Source organism: Eutrigla gurnardus, assembly GCF_963514095.1.
Source record: "Eutrigla gurnardus genome assembly, chromosome: 4".
Lineage (NCBI taxonomy): Eukaryota > Metazoa > Chordata > Actinopteri > Perciformes > Triglidae > Eutrigla > Eutrigla gurnardus.
This window is the reverse complement of record NC_139918.1, coordinates 2111246-2136238: the sequence shown is the minus strand read 5'-3', so window position 1 is coordinate 2136238 and position 24993 is coordinate 2111246. Positions and strand designations below refer to the sequence as shown.

The 24993-nt window shown below is 44.0% G+C and overlaps 1 protein-coding gene across 2 annotated transcripts in view; it reads left to right on the top strand.

Annotated features, from left to right (window-relative positions):
• Window positions 1-24993, top strand: part of LOC311012784 (ADAMTS-like protein 2) — a 233954-nt gene that overhangs the window by 55700 nt on the left and 153261 nt on the right. Inside the window, exons 7-13 of one of the 2 annotated variants that reach the window (XM_084008431.1) lie at window positions 12205-12285; window positions 12534-12709; window positions 12824-12958; window positions 13046-13232; window positions 20286-20354; window positions 20907-21180; window positions 21835-21935. In XM_084008431.1, coding sequence (XP_083864557.1) covers window positions 12205-12285; window positions 12534-12709; window positions 12824-12958; window positions 13046-13232; window positions 20286-20354; window positions 20907-21180; window positions 21835-21935 — 1023 coding nt within the window. Of the gene's footprint in view, window positions 1-12204; window positions 12286-12533; window positions 12710-12823; window positions 13233-20285; window positions 20355-20906; window positions 21181-21834; window positions 21936-24993 lie in introns of both variants that reach the window. The other variant, XM_084008430.1, reaches the window with a different exon arrangement.

Below are 24993 nucleotides of genomic sequence, written 5' to 3'. Positions count from 1 at the left end.
AACCGAAAGTCCTTTTCCATGGCTACTCTGAACTCCTCCCACACCACTGCTTTGCCACCCTCATGGCAGAGGCTGCAGCCCTTTGGGCCTGCCGGTACCTTGCAACCGCCTCCAGAGTCTTTCCAGATAACATATCCTGGAATAACTCCTTCTTCAGTTGGACGGCTTCCCTGTCCACTAGGGGTGAGTATTGGCAAGAACCTCACGATACAATACGTATCACTATACTTTGGTCACGATATGATACGTATCACGATATCACGATATTGCGATATAAATAAAGATGAATACACAAGTACCTGTATATGTACATCAGATGATATTGATCAGAGGACAAATTGAGTCAAAACTCTCTTATTAATTCCCATGAAATTCATTGGAATAAATATTGAAAATAAAATGAAAAAGGATAAAGTACCCTGAGTGACAATACATAATAAATAATTACATAATAATAATAATAATAATAATAATGTTTTTCTCCTTTTGTGTCACTGCTTGAACACTGAACTGAAGGTCATATAAAAATAATGTAAAGGTTTATGTGTAAACAAAATATACAATAGGAAAGTAAAGTGCACTTAGTCCTCTTGTAAACAAAATAAATAGCATACCTAAACATTTGGTTACACGGATAGGCCTAAAACTTGTTCCTCACTTCATTTGTTTTTAGGTTTTTGTTTAAAAAGAGAATTTGATCAAGGTGCTCTGGTGAGTGCACTCCTCTGTGCTCTGTGCGGTGATAATGTCCCCCGCAGTAGAGAAAACTCTCTCAGAGGAGACACTTGTTCCAGGGATGCACAAATACCTCTTTGCTAGTTTTGACAGGAGAGGATACTCCCTCCACCAGTTCAGTGGATTGGCCCCTTTTGTAATTGGCATCAGAGCAGTCTCTTTGAATCTTCCCATCTCCTCTTCTGCCTGGTTCTCTGGCGTCTTCAACTTCTTTGCAGCCCCTGAAACAGTGATCACAAAAATTTGCGATTTCTTTAAGACCACCGAAAGTCCTTTTTTTTCACTACAGTTTAATGTTGGAGATTCATGATGCAGAATAAAGTATTTGCAGTTTGGTTACAGATCAAATCCAGACTCCTTAGAAGATTATTTGTTCATGTGTAACTTGAATATTGGATAGGGATGCTTCGATCGATCAGCCGTCGATCTTTATCGGCCGATATGGACCCTAATCAGGTTGATCAGTGGGCCCTCAAAGTGCTGATCAGAAAAGCGATCACATATTTTTATATATATATTTTTTGTTACCTGAGACTGTTTTTCTGCGCCTGAGGCAGGGTGGCCGTCGTGGCTGGTGGCCTGTCAAAGTTCCAGTGTTCTAGTGACGCGTGGTGAGCTTTTATGGAATAACAGCCACCCTCGTGCTCACAGTCGGCTCGTCCCGTGTCTGTGGATCAGAGCGCTGCTCTGCTGGGATTGTTCCAAAATACAACTTGCGCAATTTCGCGAGCCATGCAGGTGAAGTATCAACATCACATGCAAGAAGAACGTCATCCGTTCGTCAGCTTAATTGCAGCCTCCCGAGTGGAGCTGAGCGAGCGGGCAGTGAAAGCACACAGCGGCATATTTATTATAAAAGTAGCGGCCCGGTTCCCGTCCGGTTCCTCCGGTGTGCGCACATGTTTGTAGTCAACACGAGCGGAGCTGAAAGAGCAAGTGGCCATGAGCGGGCAATGGATTTTGCAGAGTGGCATTGTTATTATAAAAGTACCGGTCCGGTTCCTATCCGGTTCCGCTCACACCACGAGTCTGAAGCCAAAGCCTGACCCAGAATCCCGCTGTGTCCTTCAGTCATCAACAGTATCTTCATAAAAAAATTAATATATCTGTCATATCTGACTCATACACAAAGCACAAGGTGCATTGATAACAAAATAGTGCACATCAATAGGAGGTTTCCTTTTTGTTTAAAAAAAATTATATTTGGGTCACATATTGAAACAAGCATATTCCCCCTGGGATCAATATGACAAAGTGCATAAATAAAACAGAACTAGGCATATTAAAGCTATTTGTAAACAAACCCACAACAAGAAAAAACTAAGTAGCCTGACTCCCATGAATACTATGTTACTCACTTAGTTACACATCATTATGTTGCTATGCATGTAACAGTTACCCTGCTGAGTTCTCAGTGGGAGAAGTGACATATTTTGTTCTGAATGAGAGCAGTGATTTTGGGCTCATAAGATATCAGTGCAATCTGAAGACATTCGTGAAGGGTACTGTCAGACAGTGAGCAACAACAGCTGCTTTTAATTGAGTTAATGTGCGAGAAGCTTGATTCACGTGTATGTTGAGCCAAACATGCTTAGCACGAAGACTGCTACTCTCTTGACGCTAGGGAACTGATGTGGGTGGACATCAGTCCAAAACCTGGTGCAGCTCCTTTGCCATGGTTAAGGATGACCGCATGTCCACAAGTTATCTATCTGTCCACAGTATGCACTTGTTTGGAAGCTCTAGTTCTACCAACTATGTGTTCTGGGTACACTGTATTCCATTTTTCTATTTGGTTTCTAACTGTTAGGATAAGTTTTTCCATTTCCAATGTTTGTTATATTGTCTTGTGCCATACCTAATGGTTTCCAAAGTTTGGTTACTTGCTTCAGTGCCATTACGCTGAGCAACTTAAATATATGTCTATCCCTAGTTTTGATCTTTAAACTTGAATTAATTCCCAAAATTTTTATCTAAGAAGAAAATTGTCTTTCTGTACTTTCAGTTCTTTACACATTTGCTTCCAGCTTTTGTGTTTCCAATGCAAAATGTTTGAAGATATTTTTTTGTTTGTCTGCACTTTGTCAGCAAGAATGGTAATGAACTGATTTAACCGTGCGTTCTTTTTCGATATGCAACCATTTTTCTTTGGGATCAGGCCTCATCCATTTAGTTATTATCGATATTTGAGTTGCATAAGAGTAATTTTTTAAGTGTGGAGCTCCCAAAACTCCGTTTTCTTTCCTTTGGGTTAGTAAATCATATTTATCTTACATCTTATTCCATGTTACAATGAAAGCATCTGGTAAAGTTACTGGTAATGCCTGAAACAAAAAGAGGACCATCATTTTAATTGTTTCCACCCTACTATATATTCCATTGGGAATTAATGACCACCTCTTTAAGTCCTGTCTTGTTTTCCTGCCTTCTTGTTTTCTTTTCCAGTTTACAAAAAATATTTTCATATCATTCTTCTAATTTATTACTTATAACATTCTTGAGACTTGAGTTAAGTTGTGTGCCAATGGTCAGTGATTCACATTTATTGTCATTTATTTTATATCCTGATACTAAACTATAGTCATTAATTTCATTCATCAAGTGTTTAATTGATTTTTCAGGCAAACTAAATAAATAATTATGTCATCTGCATATTATGCCAATTTATGTACTTCTTTCCCAATCTCTAACCCTCTAATGTCTGGATTGTGCCTTATGGCTATTGCTAGCTCCTCAATATAAATAGCAAACAAAAGTGGGGAAAGAGGATCTGTCTAGTGCTTCTTTGAATGGCAAATGTTCTCAATAGTGTGCCATTTGCTTTGAATCTAGAAACAGGTTTACCATAGAGGGCTTGTATCCACTGGCAGAATTTCTCATTAAGTCCAAAGCTCCTCATTGCCTCAAACATACAAGTCCAATTCACCAGATCAAATGCTTTTTCTGCATCTAAAATTAATAAAACCAGATCTAATTGTTTGTGCATAATCCATTACATTTAAAGTTTGCCTAATGTTATCCGCCACCTCTGTTTTTTGAGTACCTCTTCTTGAGGTCCTGCATATGGCAGTTTTGATCTCTTTTATTATTTTAGAGTCACCTGGGCTCTCCTGGAGTTCTTGGATCAACTCCAGATATGCTGAGTACCATCAACTCTGTGATACGCTGAGCACGAGCTGAGGGAGAGGGTGGGAATTTGTCCAGCAGCGTAGTCTGGTTTGGCTCAGTCCGCTTTGGCGGCTGCTTCTCGGTCAATATCTGGGCGTGATGTCTTACCAAGTGAACTCGCAAATTCGTTGTATTCCCACAATATTTCACAGCGACAAGACATAGCTTACAAACGGCATTCTCTTTGTCCAGCTCATTGTTCTTGCTATCTCTATTAACTTTGAAGCCAATGTGCTTCCAAACATCAGCTTTAAATTGCGGAGGCGTTGTTAACTTGACATCCATTTTGCAAAGACCTCAGCCACTCTCTAATACAGAAATACGCCTGCCGCACAGCAGAGTCGCTATCGCCGCCACCTACCAAGGTGGAAGTCATATTGCATTCACAACGCGTCTAAACATGAATCTTTTTTTTTTTTTTTAATCTATCTTTGGAGTTGAAAAAACAATATTGTATTGGTCGGCAAAGTATCGCGATATATTGCCGTATCGATATTTATACCCACCCTGACTGTCTACCGTCACCACGGTGTTTAAGGGTAACTGCCCCTTTGACCTTTAGCCCACAGCTCACCGCTGCAGCTTCAGCAATGGAAGCTTTGAACATCGCCCACTCAGGTTCGATGCCCCCAAACTCCACAGGGGTGCCAGAAAAGCTCCGCCGGAGCTGTGAGTTGAAGATCTCTCGGACAGGTGGCTCCTCCAGCTGTTCCCAATTCACCCACACTACTTGTTTGGGCTTACCAGGTCTGTCCAAAGGTTTCCCCCACCCGCTGACCCAACTCACCTGCAGATGGTGATCAACTCCGCCCCTCTCTTCACCTGAGTGTACAAAACATGCACCCTCAGATCAGATGAAACCAGTGCTTGAATTGGGCCGGTACTCACCAGTACGCAGTACCGGGACTTCTGATTTTTACCCATCTGCGTACCGTTACTTCTTACAGCGTACAGCCACCTCATGACGCATCTAGGTACGCATATTGTAGTTCTTTTATCATGTCGTGGATACCTATAATAAGCTATGCAGTTGATGAATCTGTCTTCATTTTAGATCGACAAGATTCAGTTTAAAAGATTTTCGAGAGCTTGCGGGAGGCTGCGGTGCACTGTCTCTCCACACTTGCCGTCAGTCGAATGCATTTCGGGGCATACCGTTAATCCTCTAATATAGCCTCAGCCAAAATCTTCGCGACGCGAACCTGACAATGAATGGGAAGCGTGGAAATAACGCTGCCTGTCGACACTTGCCCCGGCCTCCATTAGAGACCGGCCGTTATTTACCTCCGCCGACAGCGAGACCGGCAAGCAAGTTGAGAGACAGAGCAAACAAGCAAGCAGAAAGCAAGTAGCTACAATAAAACCACACATAGTTGCCATCTCACTGTACATTGTATCCATTTAGACAAACAATATTTTTCTGTACAAAAATATGAACAAAATAAATTTGAAGATACGGATTGAAGTTTTTATTTATTTATTTATTTTTACAGAGAAATGTGTGTGAAAATGATCAACTAGTATATGGTTTATCTAAGCAACTAGTATAGGGTTTATCTAGGTAAACCAGGCAAAAACACATGGTACCCACGAGAGCCACAAGCGCGCGTGCTGTGCAGTTGCTGATTTAGAGTACTGGCACCTTTTTTATTCCAATTCAAGCACTGGATGAAACGATCACAAAATCGATCATCGACCTTCGGCCTAGGATGCTCTGGTACCATGTACATTTATGAGTAGGGATGCTCCGATCAGCATTTTTGGGGGCCGATCCGATCACCGATCACAGGAATCATAAATCGGCCGATACCGATCACAGAATGGATGGGAGAATAATAATAATAGTAATCGAGCCATTTTATGACTGAACATACTGTTGATGACTGTATAGGACACAGCAGGATTCTGGGTTGGGTTGGGCTTCAGACTCGTGGTGTGAGCAAGACTGGAGTGGAACCAGACCGGTACTTTTATAATACAAATGCCACTCTATGCAAAATCTGCTGCCTACCCATGGCCACTTACTCGTTCAGCTCCGCTCTTGTTGACTACAAATATGTGCCCACACCGGAGCGGAACCGGACCGCTACTTTTATAATACAAATTATCCCAACCTCTGACACCCACATTGCAACTTGCATCTCGGAATGTCTAGCAGACATCTCTGTCTGGACAACTGCACATCACCTCAAGCTTAACCTTCATAAAACCGAACTCCTCTTCATCCCAGGGAAAGACTGCCCTCGCATGGACCTGTCGGTCACTGTCGAGGGCATCACAGTATTACCGTCATCAACTGCAAGGGTCCTGGGTGTAATCCTCGATGACCAACTATCCTGCACCCCCAACATCAGTGCTGTGGCCCGATCCTGCAGATTTGCCCTCTACAATATCTGCAGGATTCGGACTTTCCTCACAAAGGATGCAACGCAACTCCTGGTCCAAGCACTGGTCATCTCCCACCTTGACTACTGCAACTCTCTCCTGGCCGGACTCCCGGCCTCTGCGATTAAACCATTGCAGCGTATCCAGAACGCTGCAGCACGCCTTATATTCAATCTACCCAAATTCTCCCATGTGAACCCCCTCCTCCGTGACCTCCACTGGCTCCCCGTTGCAGCACGCATCCAATTAAAGATGATGACACTGGCCTTCAAGGCCATCAATGGAACGGCATCCATCTTCCTCCAAACACTGGTCAAACCTCATGCCCCGAAGCGAGCACTTCACTCCTCTACTTCAGCTGGCCGGCTGGTACCACCATCACTGATATCAAACAAATGTCGCTCAGCAAAGTCCAGACTCTTCTATGTTCTGGTCCTCAGTGGTGGAACGAACTCCCGACCAATGTCAGGACAGCAGAGTCATTTGCCATCTTCCGAGAAAGGCTCAAGACTCACCTGTTTGGACTTCACCTCGACTCTGCATAGCATGACCCACTAACAACCCCCCCCCCCCCAAAAAAAAAACCTATACCTATAGCACTCAGTGGTATGGCGTGGGGAAAATTTCTGAGGAAGCCAAGTGAGACACAACCTCTAAGCTGTGTATGTTTTATGGGGTGGGAGCAGAAAAAACGGATGTTGCAGTTTATATGTTGCTATTTCCCGTGGTCGGATGAACTATTAGAACGCCCAGCATCATTTTACCAGGACTTACACACGCTGAGCACCGTCTCTCTCTCTCTCTCTCTCTCTCTCTCTCTCTCTCTCTCTCACTCTCACACACACACACACACACCGGTGTTGGCCGGCCGTCAGATTTAATCCGGAGTTGCTGTTGTAAAGGCAGTTTAGTAAAATTATTTTTTACTAAATACTCCAAATCAACCCTCCATAATCGCTCTTAAAAAATTAGCTAGCTTATCAAGAGATGAACACAAAGCAACAAATCTTCCGTTATTTTATTCATTGACTTTGACGATAACATACTGTGATTTGATTGGCCTGATGCCAACGAGTTTGCGGCTTCCCTTTACACTGTCCTGACCAATCACAGGGGAGCAGTGTCGTGACAATAGCCTCACCTGATTGGTCAATCATTCTTTTTTTTTTTCACGAAGGTCCTCACAGACAACAGAATGCAATAACATGTTTTCAACGCTCATTCACCCCGTAACATTTAGAGGGGCGCTGTTTTACACATCATGAAACGCTCAATAATTAATGAAGCGAGACGAGGAGGAGATGACAGACACATCACAGAGGTATTACGGAAACTGTTAAAAAAGTGATTTTATTAAATGATGGTTATATTCTGAAAAAACTGAGGAAGCCTGGCTTCCCTTGGCCTCTGCAAGAAAACGCCACTTATAGCACTTTGATCATAGCACTGTTGTTCTTAAGGTATGTTTGCTGAACAGCTACTACTTTACTCAGACGAGAACACTTGTTCTATTTTTTAATTCTTACTTTATCGGCAATAATATGTTGTGGTTTCTTTGTTTCTTTATTTTGACAAATGTACTTATTGTAACTCGCTTTGGACAAAATCTGCTAAATGACCTAAATGTAAATGTAAATATAAATAAAAATGCCACTGTGTGCTTTCACTGCCCGTCGCTCAGCTCCACCCGGGAGGCTGTAATTAAAGGGATAGTTCGGAATTTTGGACATAAGACCCATTTTCCAACTCAGCCGGTGAGTTCGAGACGTCTGGAGAAGTTTTCAAGACATTTCATTCAGTTCTTCTAGTTGCCAAGTTCGCTTGTGCTATGGCTAGCGCAAGTCAATGGTTCTAGTTAGGATGGCATTAAAAATACTCATACCGACTCCACAGTGCACCCGAGGCAAATCAATTGTAACGGCAGACTATCGATGTACATATCTGTGTTGACAGAATGTTTGAAATAAAACCAACCTTGCATTTTTAAGGATTTATGTCTCAGCAGCAGCAGCAGCGTGTCATACTTCCTAGTAGGCTATGGCAGCGGCGGACTGATATCACCTAGCACTTATAAGTTACCGGTTCTATAATAGTTTGTTTACCTGCTGTCATTGCTACAGACGCAGAGTAGCCTGCAGTGCTAGTTTCTTCAATCTCACAGAAATGGCCACTTTTGGAGAATATACTGAAACTTTTGAAGACTCTGATGAGGAGTTTTTTTTCCAAAGGGCAGAACGTGAACGAGCATCTGTGGAGACCGAGATAGCCCCCGCTGGAGCTGAGAACCGGGACCGAACAAACAGAGACTGGTGGTGCCAGGAGGGAATCCCCCGTAACACGTCCGAGGGTTTACGGGTCTACGGACGGAGCAGAGGTTCGGGTTTGCGGTGCGTTATTATGGGTTGGCTGGGCCGTGGGCTGCCCGGTGTTTGCGTCCAAGTGCTTTTCACCCAGGTCTGAGGGCATGAGGCCCGACAATTCGGCACGGTTCAATTGCCTATTTACGGGCAGTATTTTGGGCGGCGCGTCTTAGAGTTTTGAGTCCGACGGAGAGTCTGCATGTGTGGATTTGCGTGGCCGTGTGCTGCCCGGTGTTTGTGTGAGGTCCAAGCGCTTTTCAGACAGCCTTGGGGGCATAAGGGCCGACAATTCGGCGGTGTTCAGGTGTGTATTTACCGGAGGGATTCCCCGCAACGCCTCCGAGGGTTTAGGGTTCTCCGGACGGAGCAGAGGTTTGGGTTCGCGGTGCGTAATTGTGGGTTTGCGGGGCCGTGTGCTGCCCAGTGTTTGAGTGAGCTCCGAGGACTTTTCAGACAGCTTTTCAGACACACCGGCGGTGTTCAGGTGTGTATTTACTGGCTGGATTCCGAGCAGCGCGTCTTAGAGTTTTGAGTCCGACGGAGCAAAGTAAAATTCCGCTGCTGCTGAGAAACTAGTCCCTCAAAAAATGGACGATTCATGCGATGCAAGGTTAGTTTTTTAGTCCGAACTATCCCTTTAAGCTAAAGAACGGTTGACGTTCTTCTTGCATGTGATGTTGATACTTCACCTGCGTGGCTCGCAAAGTTGCGCAGGTTGTATTTTGGAACAATCACAGCAGAGCAATCGCTCTGATCCACAGACACGGGACGAGCCTATTGTGCGCACAAGGGTGGCTGTAATTCCATAAAAGCTCACCTTGCGTCACTAGCGCTGTTTACACTGGAACTTTGACAGGCGTCCTGGCCATCGTGAAATTCCCCCCCTGTGTCAGGTGCAGAAAAACAGTCTTGGGTAAAAATATATATATATATATATATATATATGCGATCGGCTTTTCTGATCGGCACTTTGACCGATCAACCTGTTTAGGGTCCATATTGGCCGATAACGATTGGCGGCCGATCGATCGGAGCATCCCTATTTATGAGCATCCCTATGTTCGAACATGGTGTTTCGTTACGAACAGTCCATGACTAGCACAGAAGTCCAACAACAAATGACCACTCGGATTTAGATCAGGGAGGCCGTTCCTTCCAATCACGCTGCTCCAGGCATCTCTATCGTTGCCGACGTGCACGTTGAAGTCGCCCAGCAGAACTATGTAGTCCCCTACTGGAGCCTCATGCAGGACTCCATTCAGGGTCTCCAAGAAGGCTGAATACTCCGAACTGCTGTTTGGTGCATATGCACAAACAACAGTCAGAGTTTCCCCCCATAACCCGAAGGCATATAAAGGCGACCCTCTCGTCCACCGGGGTAAACTCCAACACAGTGGCACTCAGCCGGGGATTTGTGAGTATCCCCACACCTGCCCGGCGCCTCAGACCTTGGTCAACTCCAGAGAAGAAGTCCAACCCCTATCCAGGAGTACGGTTCCAGAACAGAGGCTGTGCGTAGAGCTAAGCCCCACCAGATCCCTGGCCTTCACCCTGACCCCAGCGAGATTGACCACCTGGCGACTTGGTGTGGCCAAAACAACTTAGAGCTCAATGCTCTAAAGACAGTGGAGATGGTTGTGGACATCAAGAGGAACACAACCTCACCCTCCCCCATCACCCTGTGTGACTCACCAGTCGACACCATGGCATCCTTCTGCTTCCTGGGCACAGTCATCAGCCAGGACCTCAAGTGGGAGCTGCATCACCAAAAAGGCACAGCAGAGGATGTACTACCTGTGCCAGCTGAAGATGGTCAACCTGCCAAAGGCAATGATGGTGCGCTTGGACACCTCCATCATGAAGTCCAACCCCCCCCTCTCCATCACCATCTTGTACGCTGCTGCTACTGTCAAAGACAGGAGCAGGCTCCAGTGTATCATCCGCTGTACTGTAAAAGGTGATTGGCTGCAATCTTCCATCCCTCCAGGAAAATTATGTTTGACCCCTCCCACCCCGACATGAACTCTTTGAAATACTCCCCTCCGGCAAGATGTTGAGGTCTGTCAAGACCAAAACCTCACAACACAACAGTGGACACAACTGGACCCCCACTGACAGACACACTATCCCCCCTTCCCGCACCACAACCCACCCCCTCACACACAGTCATCTGCCTATGATGACAAGTTTTGCAACTACTTGCATCATTCTGCACAAATTGTACATATTATCTTATTATGGTGCAGATGTAGTGTCTTTCATTTAAGTTTTTACTTTGACTTGTGTTCTTGACGGCAGTGCTTTATTGTTAACTGTTTGTAAATATTGTGCTCACTGAAGACCAAAGGGGTATTCCATCAAACTTGCTAAGCGCAAAGCCGGGCTAATTTCAATAAGCCTCGCTAACTTTAGTGAGAGTTGCGTTCCATCAACGTAACTTGAGGCACTCTCCGCTAAGTAACCATGGGAATTTATCCGACTAAACTAGCCTGCTCCGGGGCAGGCTAACCATCAGGCTTACTTGAGCGGGGTTTCAGAGAAGTCCGTCTGTCGGAAACAGCACTGTACCAGCAGAAGGTTCCGCCAAGCCTAGTCCTCGTGATTTCGTCACGTGAAAGACCAAAAATGACCAAAACTACATATATGAAGTACAAACAGACTACGTTTTCATCAAGTGTCTAAGAATACATGCTTGCAATTAAAAAAATATGAATAAATAGTTTATTTCCTGAACACCGACTGGCCATATTATTATCTAAATACATATGTATTTCACATCTCATATATATATATTTTTTTTTGCTTGCATAATTGTCTTTGGATCAGAGAATTAGACCAACATTTTACTTTAACTATGATAAATATGTCATATAATTTTCCCAGAACCCAAATATAACTTGCAAAAACATGATAGGCATAAAGATGTTATTATTAATAGCATGTTATAGATCCCAATGACAAAGGCATTGCTGCATGCAATTTTCAGCCACATAAATTCCTTTCAGGTAAGTTCATTAATAGGTTCATTGAATGTGTTCATTAAATTGTTGAGATAAATGAGTTGGTCAATGTAGATGCAATTACTAGGCCTATCTAAAAAAGAGAGTGAGATTGAGAGTTCCGGCTAAAGTCAGGAATTGAGTGGAGGGCCGCGTGCGAAGCCAGCACGTTACCTCTACACTATCGTCACGTTCAGGAAATCATTGTCAGTATTATATAACAATATGTTCCTGTGATGGTACTTATGCAATTAATCGCTTGGCAATTCTTGGTAACAGAAGACAACGTTAACCTGGCTTGGATTAGCCTTAACAAGGCGCGGCTGAAATGCGTTAATGGAATGGGTTTAGCCGCAAGTGGAAGTTGGCGTTAGTTCTAACCAGGCTTAACCAGGTAAGCGCCGCCTTAATTAGCGAGTTTGGTGGAATACCCCTCAAGACAAATTCCTCATATGTGAAAATGTATTTGGCAATAAACCTTTTCTGATTACGATTCTGATGACTAGTATAAAACTGACAATATTGCCTGTGTGTAAAGTAGATGTTTTTGTCATCAGGCTATGTCTTCATCGCCAACATCCCATTTGGAGCTTCAGACATTCAGATCATAGAGAGACATAAGACTGAGAACATCCTAGGTGAGAACCTTCAACTTCTTTGAGGTCAATACACTTTGAAATCAACAGATTGAGCAAAAGCCTCTGTAACAGTAGTTCCAGGATGTATTTTATTATAAATGTAGAATTAATGTTATTATAGCTATATTATAAGTACCACTATCTTGAAAATGACTCATCGTTTTGTGTTTTTGTTGGAGGGGGATTCTGATCCAGTTTTGAATATGGCTGTCTTAGCCCCTCCCCCTAATGTTTCTCCTCCTATCCAGCCCTGTCAGATGAAGCTGGTCATTTCTTCTTCAACGGAAACACTGTGTTTGACAACCCTCAAAACTTCCATGTGGCAGGAACAGTAATTAAATACCGACGTCCAAGCAACGTATACTCTGATGGGCTGGAGTATATCATTTCCCAGGGACCAACACGCCAGGGCCTGAATGTTATGGTAGTAATCACACACAGAACGAGTAAATGTTTGGCTTGTTTTAATATAATAAAGGAATTGGTTAAATTCCAGTATGAAGTAGTTAACCTGTGATTTTGTCTTTGGACAATGAAGTACTACAACCTGAATGGGAAGCTGCCCCACATCACCTACGAATACACCATCCCTCATACATCTCATGACATCACTGCTGCTGGAGGTGTCACCACAGGCCCCTCCCACTCCCATCTTAACCTCACCTATAACGAGGTAAACAAGAATGTTGGAGGAGGTCAACCTAGAACAGCCAATCACAGCATAGGGAGTGTGACATCTGTCCATCACTACAACCCCCAGCTGGGAGCTAATGACCAATCAGATGTCCAGCTACAGGAAGAAGAGGATGAGGACATAGTGTTGGCAATCAGGACGCCCAGCCCTCCGCCACCAGCTGCCATGTTGGTCTACCAACCTGCTGATGTCATCAGTCATGTATTCAGCCATAATGACGTGGAGCGTGCACCTCCAGCACCATCTGGCTACCGTGAGTGACAGATTGATCTTTCTTCTGATAGTAAAGCATTTCACTTTAAAAAATTGATAACAGTGGTGTGAAAAAGTAATTGCCCCCTTCCTGATTTCTTTGTTTTTTTGCATATTTTTCACAATTAAACGTTTCATATCATCAAACTAATTTTATTATTTAATTAAAGACAAAGACAATGTGAGTGAACACAAAATACAGATTTTATATGATAATTCAATTTATTGAAGGTCAAGAGTATATACACTCAAAATACAAAAATATAAAAATATAAACGCAACACTTTTGTTTTTGCTCCCATTTTTCATGAGATGGACTTAAAGATCTAAAATTCATTCCAGATACACAATATTACCATTTCTCTCAAACATTGTTCACAAATCTGTCTAAATGTGTGATAGTGAGCACTTCTGCTTTGCTGAGATAATCCATCCCACCTCACAGGTGTGCCACATCAAGATGCTGATCTGACATCATGATTAGTGCACAGGTGTGCCTTAGACTGTCCACAATAAAAAGCCACCCTGAAATGTGCATTTTTTTTTTTGCTTTATTGGGGGTCTGGGGACTCAGAACCAGTCAGTATCTGGTGTGACCACCATTTGCCTCATGCAGTGCAACACATCTTCTTCGCATAGAGTGTATCAGATTGTCAATTGTGGCCTGTGGAATGTTGGTCCACTCCGCTTCAATGGCTGTGCGAAGTTGCTGGATATTAGTGGGAACTGGTACACGCTGTCGTATACGCCGGTCAAGCACATCCCAAACATGCTCAATGGGTGACATGTCCGGTGAGTATGCTGGCCATGCAAGAACTGGGACATTTTCAGCTTCCAAGAATTGTGTACAGATCCTTGCAACATGGGGCCGTGCATTATCTTGCTGAAACATGAGGTGATGTTCATGGATGTATGGCACAACAATGGGCCTCAGGATCTCATCACGGTATCTCTGTGCATTCAAAATGCCATCAATAAAATGCACCTGTGTTCTTCGTCCATAACAGATGCCTGCCCATACCATAACCCCACCACCACCATGGGCCACTCGATCCACAACATTGACATCAGCAAAGCGCTCACCCACACGACGCCACACACGCTGTCTGCCATCTGCCCTGAACAATGTAAACCGAGATTCATCCGTGAAGAGAACACCTCTCCAACGTGCCAGACGCCATCGAATGTGAGCATTTGCCCACTCAAGTCTGTTACGGCGACGAGCTGGAGTCAGGTCAAGACCCCGATGAGGACGACGAGCATGCAGTTGAGCTTCCCTGAGACGGTTTCTGACAGTTTGTGCAGAAATTGTTTGGTTATGCAAACCAATTGTTTCAGCAGCTGTCTGAGTGGCTGGTCTCAGACGATCTTGGAGGTGAACCTGCTGGATGTGGAGGTCCTGGGCTGGTGTGGTTACACGTGGTCTGCGGTTGTGAGGCCGGTTGGATGTACTGCCATATTCTCTGAAATGCCTTTGGAGACGGCTTATGGTGGAGAAATGAACATTCAATGCACGAGCAACAGATCTGGTTGACATTCCTGCTGTCAGCATGCCCATTGCACGCTCCCTCAATGCTTGTGGCATCTGTGGCATTTTGCTGTGAGACAAAACTGCACATTTCAGAGTGGCCTTTTATTGTGGGCAGTATAAGGTACACCTGTGCACTAATCATGATGTCAGATCAGCATCTTGATGTGGCACACCTGTGAGGTGGGATGGATTATCTCAGCAAAGCAGAAGTGCTCACTATCACACATTTAGACAGATTTGTGAACAATGTTTGAGAGAAATGGTAATATTGTGTATCTGGAATGAATTTTAGATCTTTAAGTCCATCTCATGAAAAATGGGAGCAAAAACAAAAGTGTTGCGTTTATATTTTTGTTGAGTGTATATACACTCACCGGCCACTTTATTAGGTACACCTTGCTAGTTGGACCCCCTTTTGCCTTCAGAACTGCCTTAATCCTTCGTGGCATAGATTCAACAAGGTACTGGAAACATTCCTAAGAGAGTTTGGTCCATATTGACATGATAGCATCACGCAGTTGCTGCAGATTTGTCGGCTGCACATCCATGATGCGAATCTCCCGTTCCACCACATCCCAAAGGTGCTCTATTGGATTGAGATCTGGTGACTGTGGAGGCCATTTGAGTACAGTGAACTCATTGTCCTGTTCAAGAAACCAGTCTGAGATGATTCATGCTTTATGACATGGTGCGTTATCCTGCTGGAAGTAGCCATCAGAAGATGGGTACACTGTGGTCATAACGGGATGGACATGGTCAGCAACAATACTCAGGTAGGCTGTGGCGTTGACACGATGCTCAATTGGTACTAATGGGCCCAAAGTGTGCCAAGAAAATATCCCCCACACCATTACACCACCACCACCAGCCTGAACCGTTGATACAAGGCAGGATGGATCCATGCTTTCATGTTGTTGACGCCAAATTCTGACCCTACCATCCGAATGTCGCAGCAGAAATCCAGACTCATCACACCAGGCGACGTTTTTCCAATCTTCTATTGTCCAATTTTGGTGAGCCTGTGTGAATTGTAGCCTCGGTTTCCTGTTCTTAGCTGACAGGAGTGGCACCCGGTGTGGTCTTCTGCTGCTGTAGCCCATCTGCCTCAAGGTTCCACGTGTTGTGCGTTCAGAGATGCTCTTCTGCATACCTCGGTTGTAACGAGTGGTTATTTGAGTTACTGTTGCCTTTCTATCAGCTCGAACCAGTCTGGCCATTCTCCTCTGACCTCTGGCATCAACAAGGCATTTGAACTGCAGCAGATCGTCTTGACCATGTCTACATGCCTAAATGCATTGAGTTGCTGCCATGTGATTGCATTAACGAGCAGTTGGACAGGTGTACCTAATAAAGTGGCCAGTGAGTGTATATCATATCAGCCATGTGAAAAAGGAATTGCCCCCCTAAATCTAACAGCTGGTTGCCCCAGCCTCTGCAGCCACAACTGCAATCAAACTTTTGCAATAACTGGCCATGAGTTTTTTACATTGCTGTGGAGGAAGCTTGGCCGTTCCTCTTTGCATAACAATTTTAATGGTAATTCAGCCACAGGGAAATCAGGAGGGGGGGGCATACCTAGTTGTCCACGTATATCGATTAGAATTTTCCCAGGTTCACCTCAATTTGACCAATTACAACCTGGAAGTAAAGGTTGTCTTCTCCATCACCTATATTATGCATTCATTCCAGTTACCTGTCTGTCTCTACATGTCAGCCCTGTGATAGACTTACCTGTCTCTCTGTACGTATCAGCCCTGTGATAGACTTACCTGTCTGTCTCTACATGTCAGCCCTGTGATAGACTTACCTGTCTCTCTGTACGTATCAGCCCTGTGATAGACTTACCTGTCTGTCTCTACATGTCAGCCCTGTGATAGACTTACCTGTCTCTCTGTACGTATCAGCCCTGTGATAGACTTACCTGTCTGTCTCTACATGTCAGGGGTGGACTGGGACAAAAATTTGGCCCTGCACTTTTTGGTCCAGACCGGCCCACTACAATCCGCGCGCAGATATCGCCCCGTTGATGTACAAACACATAAGTTCTTACTAACACCACTATACTAAACAATATCCCTTTATATTCTGAAGCCTTGAATAAAATAAATGATAACTACGCATTGTGTTGCTCACTTGCTCTTAAGAAGGATACTGGAGAAAGGATTTAAGATTCAAGAGTGTTTATTTATCACTCACTCATACAGACAGGAGATGATGTACTGGGCCTGTCGCCTATCACAAACCTGGACATGAAAAGTAGAGGAATAGTGTGGAATAAGTTAAGTCTGAACAAGATTACATGCAAATAATGAGTCTGCACGCAATCAGAACTTTGGTTAGTTGGCTAAAGTATGGAAAACAATAGTATATTGATCTGAAAAATGGACAAACACTAATTTTATTTTAGAAAGATAGTACAGCTCAACATAATGTATAGACAATGAAGCATGACATAAGAGGAAATACTTGTAATTTGTGTACTGCATCATGAGTAATATGTATGCAGATGTTTTACTGTAATATAGTTAATCAGTGTTTCATTAATTTGAACTGTATGTTAAACTGTTGAAGGACAATAAACCATAAACACTGACTGAAAAAAATATGTAAAGCATACATATTTGTTAAGTTGTAAACACTTTAACTCTGGTGACCTGATTTGGGGGATGTCATTATAGGTGAATATGGTTATTGTTTTCCAATACTTTAGATAACTAGATTCAGTTGTAACACACCACACCATCCAGAGTTTGCTATTTATTATGTCAAGTAAAGTTCATAGACAGTTAAGCAACCGTTCTGAAGCATTTATTTGAATGAATGTTTATCCACACTATTGTGGAAGGCACATACCTGCTACCTCCTTCACATGGAGTCTCTTCTTCCTCAACATTTCTTTCAGCCTCCTCCTGCACCATAAGGGCAGTGATGGGAGCCTCTCTGTCACTGTCAGACTCACGTGAAGGACACGGACCTGCTTCGGTGCTGCTAGCTCCGGCCAGGCCGGCCCCTGCTGCAAGCATCTGCGTGATAGTTAAACTTTTAGCAGTCTGTGCTGCTAGAGCTTTTCTTTTCTTTTCCCTCAATTTTTCTGCACCGCCTTTGCGTTTTTTACTTTCCTTCTCCATTTTTGTTTTTCGTGTGGTGTTATGTTGTTGTTTTTTTCTCTCGCGCCGTCTCTCATCATCGACTCCTCATCATTAAAAGTGATTGGACGAGGGGGGGGGTCTAGAACATGCGTGGGTGGGACTCCTGGGCCTCTAAAGCCTCTCATAGGGCCATTCTGTAGACAGACAAGCCACCGGGCCAATCATCACCTCTCACCTCTCTCACCTCTCTGTCTGCAGCTGATCACTGTGGGCCGAGCTGGTGCACGTCTCTCTCCCCGGGCCGCCCGGGAGAGTTACACTAGTTATCAAAGCAAGGCGAGGCATGGCAAAAAAATAAAATAAATAAATAAATAAATGTAAAAAAAAAAAAAAAAAAACGGCCGTCCATCGGCCCATTAGTGACCGGCCCACCGGGAAAAGTCCCGGTACTCCCGATGGCCAATCCACCCCTGCTACATGTCAGCCCTGTGATAGACTTACCTGTCTCTCTGTACGTATCAGCCCTGTGATAGACTTACCTGTCTGTCTCTACATGTCAGCCCTGTGATAGACTGTTACCTGTCTGTCTCTACGTGTCAGCCCTGTGATAGACTTACCTGTCTCTCTGTACGTATCAGCCCTGTGATAGACTTACCTGTCTGTCTCTACATGTCGGCCCTGTGATAGACTTACCTGTCTCTCTGTACGTATCAGCCCTGTGATAGACTTACCTGTCTGTCTCTACATGTCAGCCCTGTGATAGACTTACCTGTCTGTCTCTACATGTCAGCCCTGTGATAGACTGTTACCTGTCTGTCTCTACATGTCAGCCCTGTGATAGACTGGTTACCTGTCTGTCTCTACATGTCAGCCCTGTGATAGACTGGTTACCTGTCTGTCTCTACATGTCAGCCCTGTGATAGACTGGTTACCTGTCTGTCTCTACATGTCAGCCCTGTGATAGACTGGTTACCTGTCTGTCTCTACATGTCAGCCCTGTGATAGACTGGTTACCTGTCTGTCTCTACATGTCAGCCCTGTGATAGACTGGTTACCTGTCTGTCTCTGCATGTCAGCCCTGTGATAGACTGGTTACCTGTCTGTCTCTACATGTTAGCCTTGTGATAGGCTGGTTACCTGTCTGTCTCTCTATGTCAGCCCTGTGATAGACTGGTTACCTGTCTGTCTCTACATGTCAGCCCTGTGATAGACTGGTTACCTGTCTGTCTCTACATGTCAGCCTTGTGATAGACTGGTTACCTGTCTGTCTCTCTATGTCAGCCCTGTGATAGACTGGTTACCTGTCTGTCTCTACATGTCAGCCCTGTGATAGACTGGTTACCTGTCTGTCTCTACATGTCAGCCCTGTGATAGACTGGTTACCTGTCTGTCTCTCTATGTCAGCCCTGTGATAGACTGGTTACCTGTCTGTCTCTACATGTCTCCCTGTGATAGACTGGTTACCTGTCTGTCTCTACATGTCAGCCCTGTGATAGACTGGTTACCTGTCTGTCTCTACATGTCAGCCCTGTGATAGACTGGTTACCTGTCTGTCTCTACATGTCAGCCCTGTGATAGACTGGTTACCCGTCTGTCTCTACATGTCTCCCTGTGATAGACTGGTTACCTGTCTGTCTCTACATGTCAGCCCTGTGATAGACTGGTTACCTGTCTGTCTCTACATGTCAGCCCTGTGATAGACTGGTTACCTGTCTGTGTCTACATGTCTCTCTGTGATAGACTGGTTACCTGTCTGTCTCTACATGTCAGCCCTGTGATAGACTGGTTACCTGTCTGTCTCTACATGTCTCCCTGTGATAGACTGGTTACCTGTCTGTCTCTACATGTCAGCCCTGTGATAGACTGGTTACCTGTCTGTCTCTACATGTCAGCCCTGTGATAGACTGGTTACCTGTCTGTCTCTCTATGTCAGCCCTGTGATAGACTGGTTACCTGTCTGTCTCTACATGTCAGCCCTGTGATAGACTGGTTACCTGTCTGTCTCTACATGTCAGCCCTGTGATAGACTGGTTACCTGTCTGTCTCTACATGTCAGCCCTGTGATGGACTGGTTACCTGTCTGTCTCTACATGTCTCCCTGTGATAGACTGGTTACCTGTCTGTCTCTACATGTCAGCCCTGTGATAGACTGGTTACCTGTCTGTCTCTACATGTCAGCCCTGTGATAGACTGGTTACCTGTCTGTCTCTGCATGTCCAGGTGTACCCCACCTTCGCCCAATGTCAGCTGTCTCGTTGTCAGATTTGGAAGGTTCAAAACATTCGCCCCCTCTCATGCTTTCAGCAACAAGTCTTATTTAGTCCAATGTTTAGTTCAGTGTCCAGTGTTTTGGGCCTATCTGTCTGCTTGTCTCAGTTCATTCATCAATTGACTATATCTCACTATGCACCTCATTGTCTCTTTATTTGTTAAGGAAGTTCATCCAACTTGATTGACGAGCCAACCACGGCAGATGACAACACCTTAGAGCTGCCTCTCCTTGGTAGGAAAGACAAATGAAGCCTCATCGCTCTTTGTGTTGAGTGTTCAAATAACTTTAGTTAGTTTTTATACTCAAAATATTATGCTATGATACACAGGGAAATGTCATGATGATGGAGATTATATCTTTTTACCATTAACATTTGCAGATATTTCCTTTGTAATACATTTTACAAAATGTATTGAAATAAAGAGAATTGGGGGACTTTTGCTTCTGTTTTGTGTAGTGCAGTTTGATACGATAGCACCACTTATCACTGGTGTGAGATAGGCCTCAATATAGGATGGGAATGAAGTGGCTGGAAAGACCCTATGTCCCATTCAGAGATATTCAGGCCCTACTAACTGTATGCTGCCAGCTACAGGGCACAGTCCCTTGACTTCTGATTCCATGTGAAGAGGAGAGGCCATTACAATGACATTTAAGCAGATGAAAAATTAACGATTGTATTCCTTAATTATTTTTGCAATAACCTTACCAATATACCTGTCAAGTCAAAAATATTGCACTGTTTTGAAAACCCTACATTCATTTGTTTTGATCCATTCACAGGTAGTCAGATCACTCATTCTGCAGGTCTGCCAGAAGATGCCCCGTATCTGCTACGGGAGGACCTGCATTACAACCACACAAACTCAAACACACACTCCATCCAACACACACTCACTGATCCGCATGCACCAGCAGTAACACAGACAGTCACAGAAATACACACAGACCCACAGCTGGAAATGCTCACAGTGACTGACACACGCTCGGACGCACACACCGCCATCTTGGTACAGCTGCAACAGGTGCCTGCAGTCCAGGCAGCCAACACAGAGAGGTAAGAGGAAAAAGTTGTGGAATACACTATTTGCATGAATACCACTGTCATGCAATACAATGACATTCAATCCACATTTATGCCACATAATCCTCATTATGGTAAAAGTCCCAACATCACCAGAACCGTTACAGCTACAGTGGCGAGAAAAAACTGCCATGGTTTTTAGGCAGAAATTTCAAACAGGGTTGGGTTGGGTTCCATCTGCCTTTGGTGTTGGTAGTAGTATTAGTAGTAGTAGTAGTAGTAGTATTAACAGTAGTGGTAGTATTAACGGTAGTAGTAGTATTAACGATAGTAGTAATAGTAATATTAACAGTAGTAGTGATAACAGTAGTAGTATTAACAATATTAGTAGTATTAACATTAGTAATAATATTAACATACTCATCATACTCACCGTCTCTTTCTCTCAATAATTTGTGTTTGCGTACAGCTTTTTATTGCCATACTTACATAATTACATATGAATGTGATTACCTTGCCAGCAGGTTGTATTGTATTAAACCCTCAGTTTTCAATATAACTGAATTAACTTTAATTTTCTGCTGATGGTATCACAATGGTAACATTATTAGGTTTTTATACAAAGAACTGGAAAATATCAAGTTTCAAAACATGTGCCTGCCTTTTTCTGTGTTTGTGTCTCTCCAGTAATGACTTCGATGTGGGTCTGGACCCAGATGTAAGTCTGGCAGACATGTATCGCTGGAAGGTTTCTGCTTATGCTCCCTGCAGCTCAACCTGTACAACAGGTAAACATTTACACACAACATGCACACAACAAGTTCACCAATATGAGACAAGCACACTGATTCTAGTTTTCCCTGTATTAAATATGTGTGTGATTGTGTTACTCTATGGGTCATCAGAGTTCCACATTACGTTTAAACATTGTTCTAAATCAGGGTGAAAGATATGAAACTGCAGCAAGACACATTACACTGCAGTATCAGTTCATTTTTATTGCTGAAACTGATAATTAGTCGAGAGACAATGTCACTTTCTTACTTTTATTTTATCCAGCTTTACTTGCTACAGTTTGCACCAACAACCACCAGGTAGCACATGTGAGCCATCCAGAGTGCAAGAGTGAGTGAACAAGCAGCTGTTTCTGCTACTCACACAGTAGTCTACACATCATTATCTGGTATTTTACTTTAACAGAGGGGAACTTATCGTTGAGGCAACCCTTTCCCCTTCAAAAAGAAGCCTGTAGCTGCCATCACAGTCAGTCACACCTTTTAAGTGAAGCTAAGTTCCATCACAAATGTATGGTTAACTTACTTGATGTGTTTTAACCAGCGACTAGTTTTATGAACCGGGAAGAGAAAGATTGACGATACATCCTGGTACCAATCACACAGACATCGTAGCTTCAAAGAGAGACGTCACTTATGTAACTTGACTTTTAAGTCTTCCTAATTAAATGATAACATATTTTCATAGTCTTATGCTTTGACAGTAATACTACAAAATGCAACTTTCTTGACGTGTAAAATTTCGTTCATGTCATCTTTTTACGTTTTTATGGTAGTATTTTAGCTTACAATATGACTATAACATAAATAAGGTGTCCACATGCTTTTGTTTACTACTTTGAAACAAAGATTCAATGTGAACAATGAATGACATGAAACGGTTTCAAACAGGAGTGGAGAGATTAAATTCAAGTGTACAAGCATCACTCTAATTCATTTTCTGATTCATCCTTTACGTTAGAAATCTGTTAATTGAGCTTCTGAACAACAAAATAACAATTAACAACTTTCAAACTTTCTTTCAAAACAAAATCAGAAAAAACTTTTGTTTTAAAACAAAGTAATTTAGTAATAACAATTTAGTAATTCCTTCAGTACACTGATCAGCAATAACATTATGACTACTGGTGAAGTGAATTACCCTGATTATCTCATTATCGTGGCACCTGTCAGTGGGGGGGGATAAATTAGGCAAGACGTGAAAAGTCTGTCCTCAATGTTGAGTGTTAGAAGCAGGAAAAATGGGCAAGCATAAGGATTTGAGTGACTTTAAGGGCCAAACTGTGAGGCTTCAACGACTGGGTCAGAGCATCTTCAAAACAGCAGCTCTTGTGGGGCGTTCAGAGTCTGCAGTGGTCAGAACCTATCAAAAGTGGTCCATGGAAGGAAAACCTGTGAACTGGCAACAGGGTCACAGATGGCCAAGGCTCATTGATGCACGTGGGGAGCTGACACCTGTCCACAGACCAGTCAGGGTGCCCATGCTGGTCCCTGTCCACAGACTGGGCAGGGTGCCCATGCTGACCCCTGTCCACAGACCAGTCAGAGTGCCCATGCTGACCCCTGTCCACAGACCAGTCAGGGTGTCCATGCTGGTCCCTGTCCACAGACCAGTCAGGGTGCCCATGCTGACCCCTGTCCACACACCGGTCAGGGTGTCCATGCTGACCCCTGTCCACAGACCAGTCAGGGTGTCCATGCTGACCCCTGTCCACAGACCAGTCAGAGTGTCCATGCTGACCCCTGTCCACAGACCAGTCAGAGTGCCCATGCTGACACATGTGCATCAGAACTGGACCACACAGCAATAGAAGAAGCTGGCCTGGTCTGATGAATCACATTTTCTTTTGCATCACGTGGATGGCCGGGAGCATGTGCGTCGCTTACCTGGGGCAATCCAGCAGAGGCAGTGTGATGCTTGGGTAATGTTCTGCTGGGAAACCTTGGGTCCTTCCATTCATGTGGATGTCACTAATAATATTACATTTTATTAATAAAACACTTTTCATTTACAAATCACAAAGTGCTACAGAGTAAAAGCAGGAGCATAAAATAAAACAAGTATAAAAACATCCGTCCATTGTCTACCGCTTATCCTGTATTCAGGGTCGCAGGGGGGCTGGAGCCGATCCCAGCTATCATTGGGAGAAGGCAGGGTACACCCACAGGTACATGGACAGGTAACCAGTCTATCACAGGTCTGACAAGACAGACAGGTAACCAGTCTATCACAGGGCTGACATGTAGAGACAGACAGGTAACCAGTCTATCACAGGGCTGACATGTAGAGACAGACAGTTAACCAGTCTATCACAGGGCCGACATGTAGAGACAGACAGGTAACCAGTCTATCACAGGGCCGACATGTAGAGACAGACAGGTAACCAGTCTATCACAGGGCTGGAATGTAGAGATAGACAGTTAACCAGTCTATCACAGGGCCGACATGTAGAGACAGACAGGTAACCAGTCTATCGCAAAGCCGACATGTAGAGACAGACAACCATTCACGCTCACATTCACACCTACGGGCAATTTAGAGTCATCAATTAACCTATCCCCATCCTGCATGTCTTTGGACTGTGGGAGGAATCCGGAGAACCCGGAGAGAACCCACGCTTGCATGGGGAGAACATGCAAACTCCACGCAGAAGGAGCCTGGGCCCGAGAGGCAAGAGTGCTACCAACTACACCACCGTGCAGCCCAGCATTAAAAAAAAAGTTGCTTAAAAATTCAACATTAGTTAAAAGCTTTTTTAAAAAGAAAAGTCTTGTCTATGCATTTTTTGAAGGCTTCGACTATCTGTGGAGCCCTCAGGTGGTCTGGGAGTGAGTTCCACAGACGAGGGGCAGCAGAGCGGAGTTTGGTTCTGGGGGGTGGAGGAGGTTTCCATTTGGTGAGCTGATTGAGGAGTTCTTTAAAGTGGAGCGTTGCCATGGATGCATGGGTGGGTGAGGAGAGAAATTTTGTAGTGGATCCTGGAGGAGATGGGGAGCCAGTGAAGGGCATGAATGATTGGGGATTATGTGTTCGTATTTACGCACTCTCATT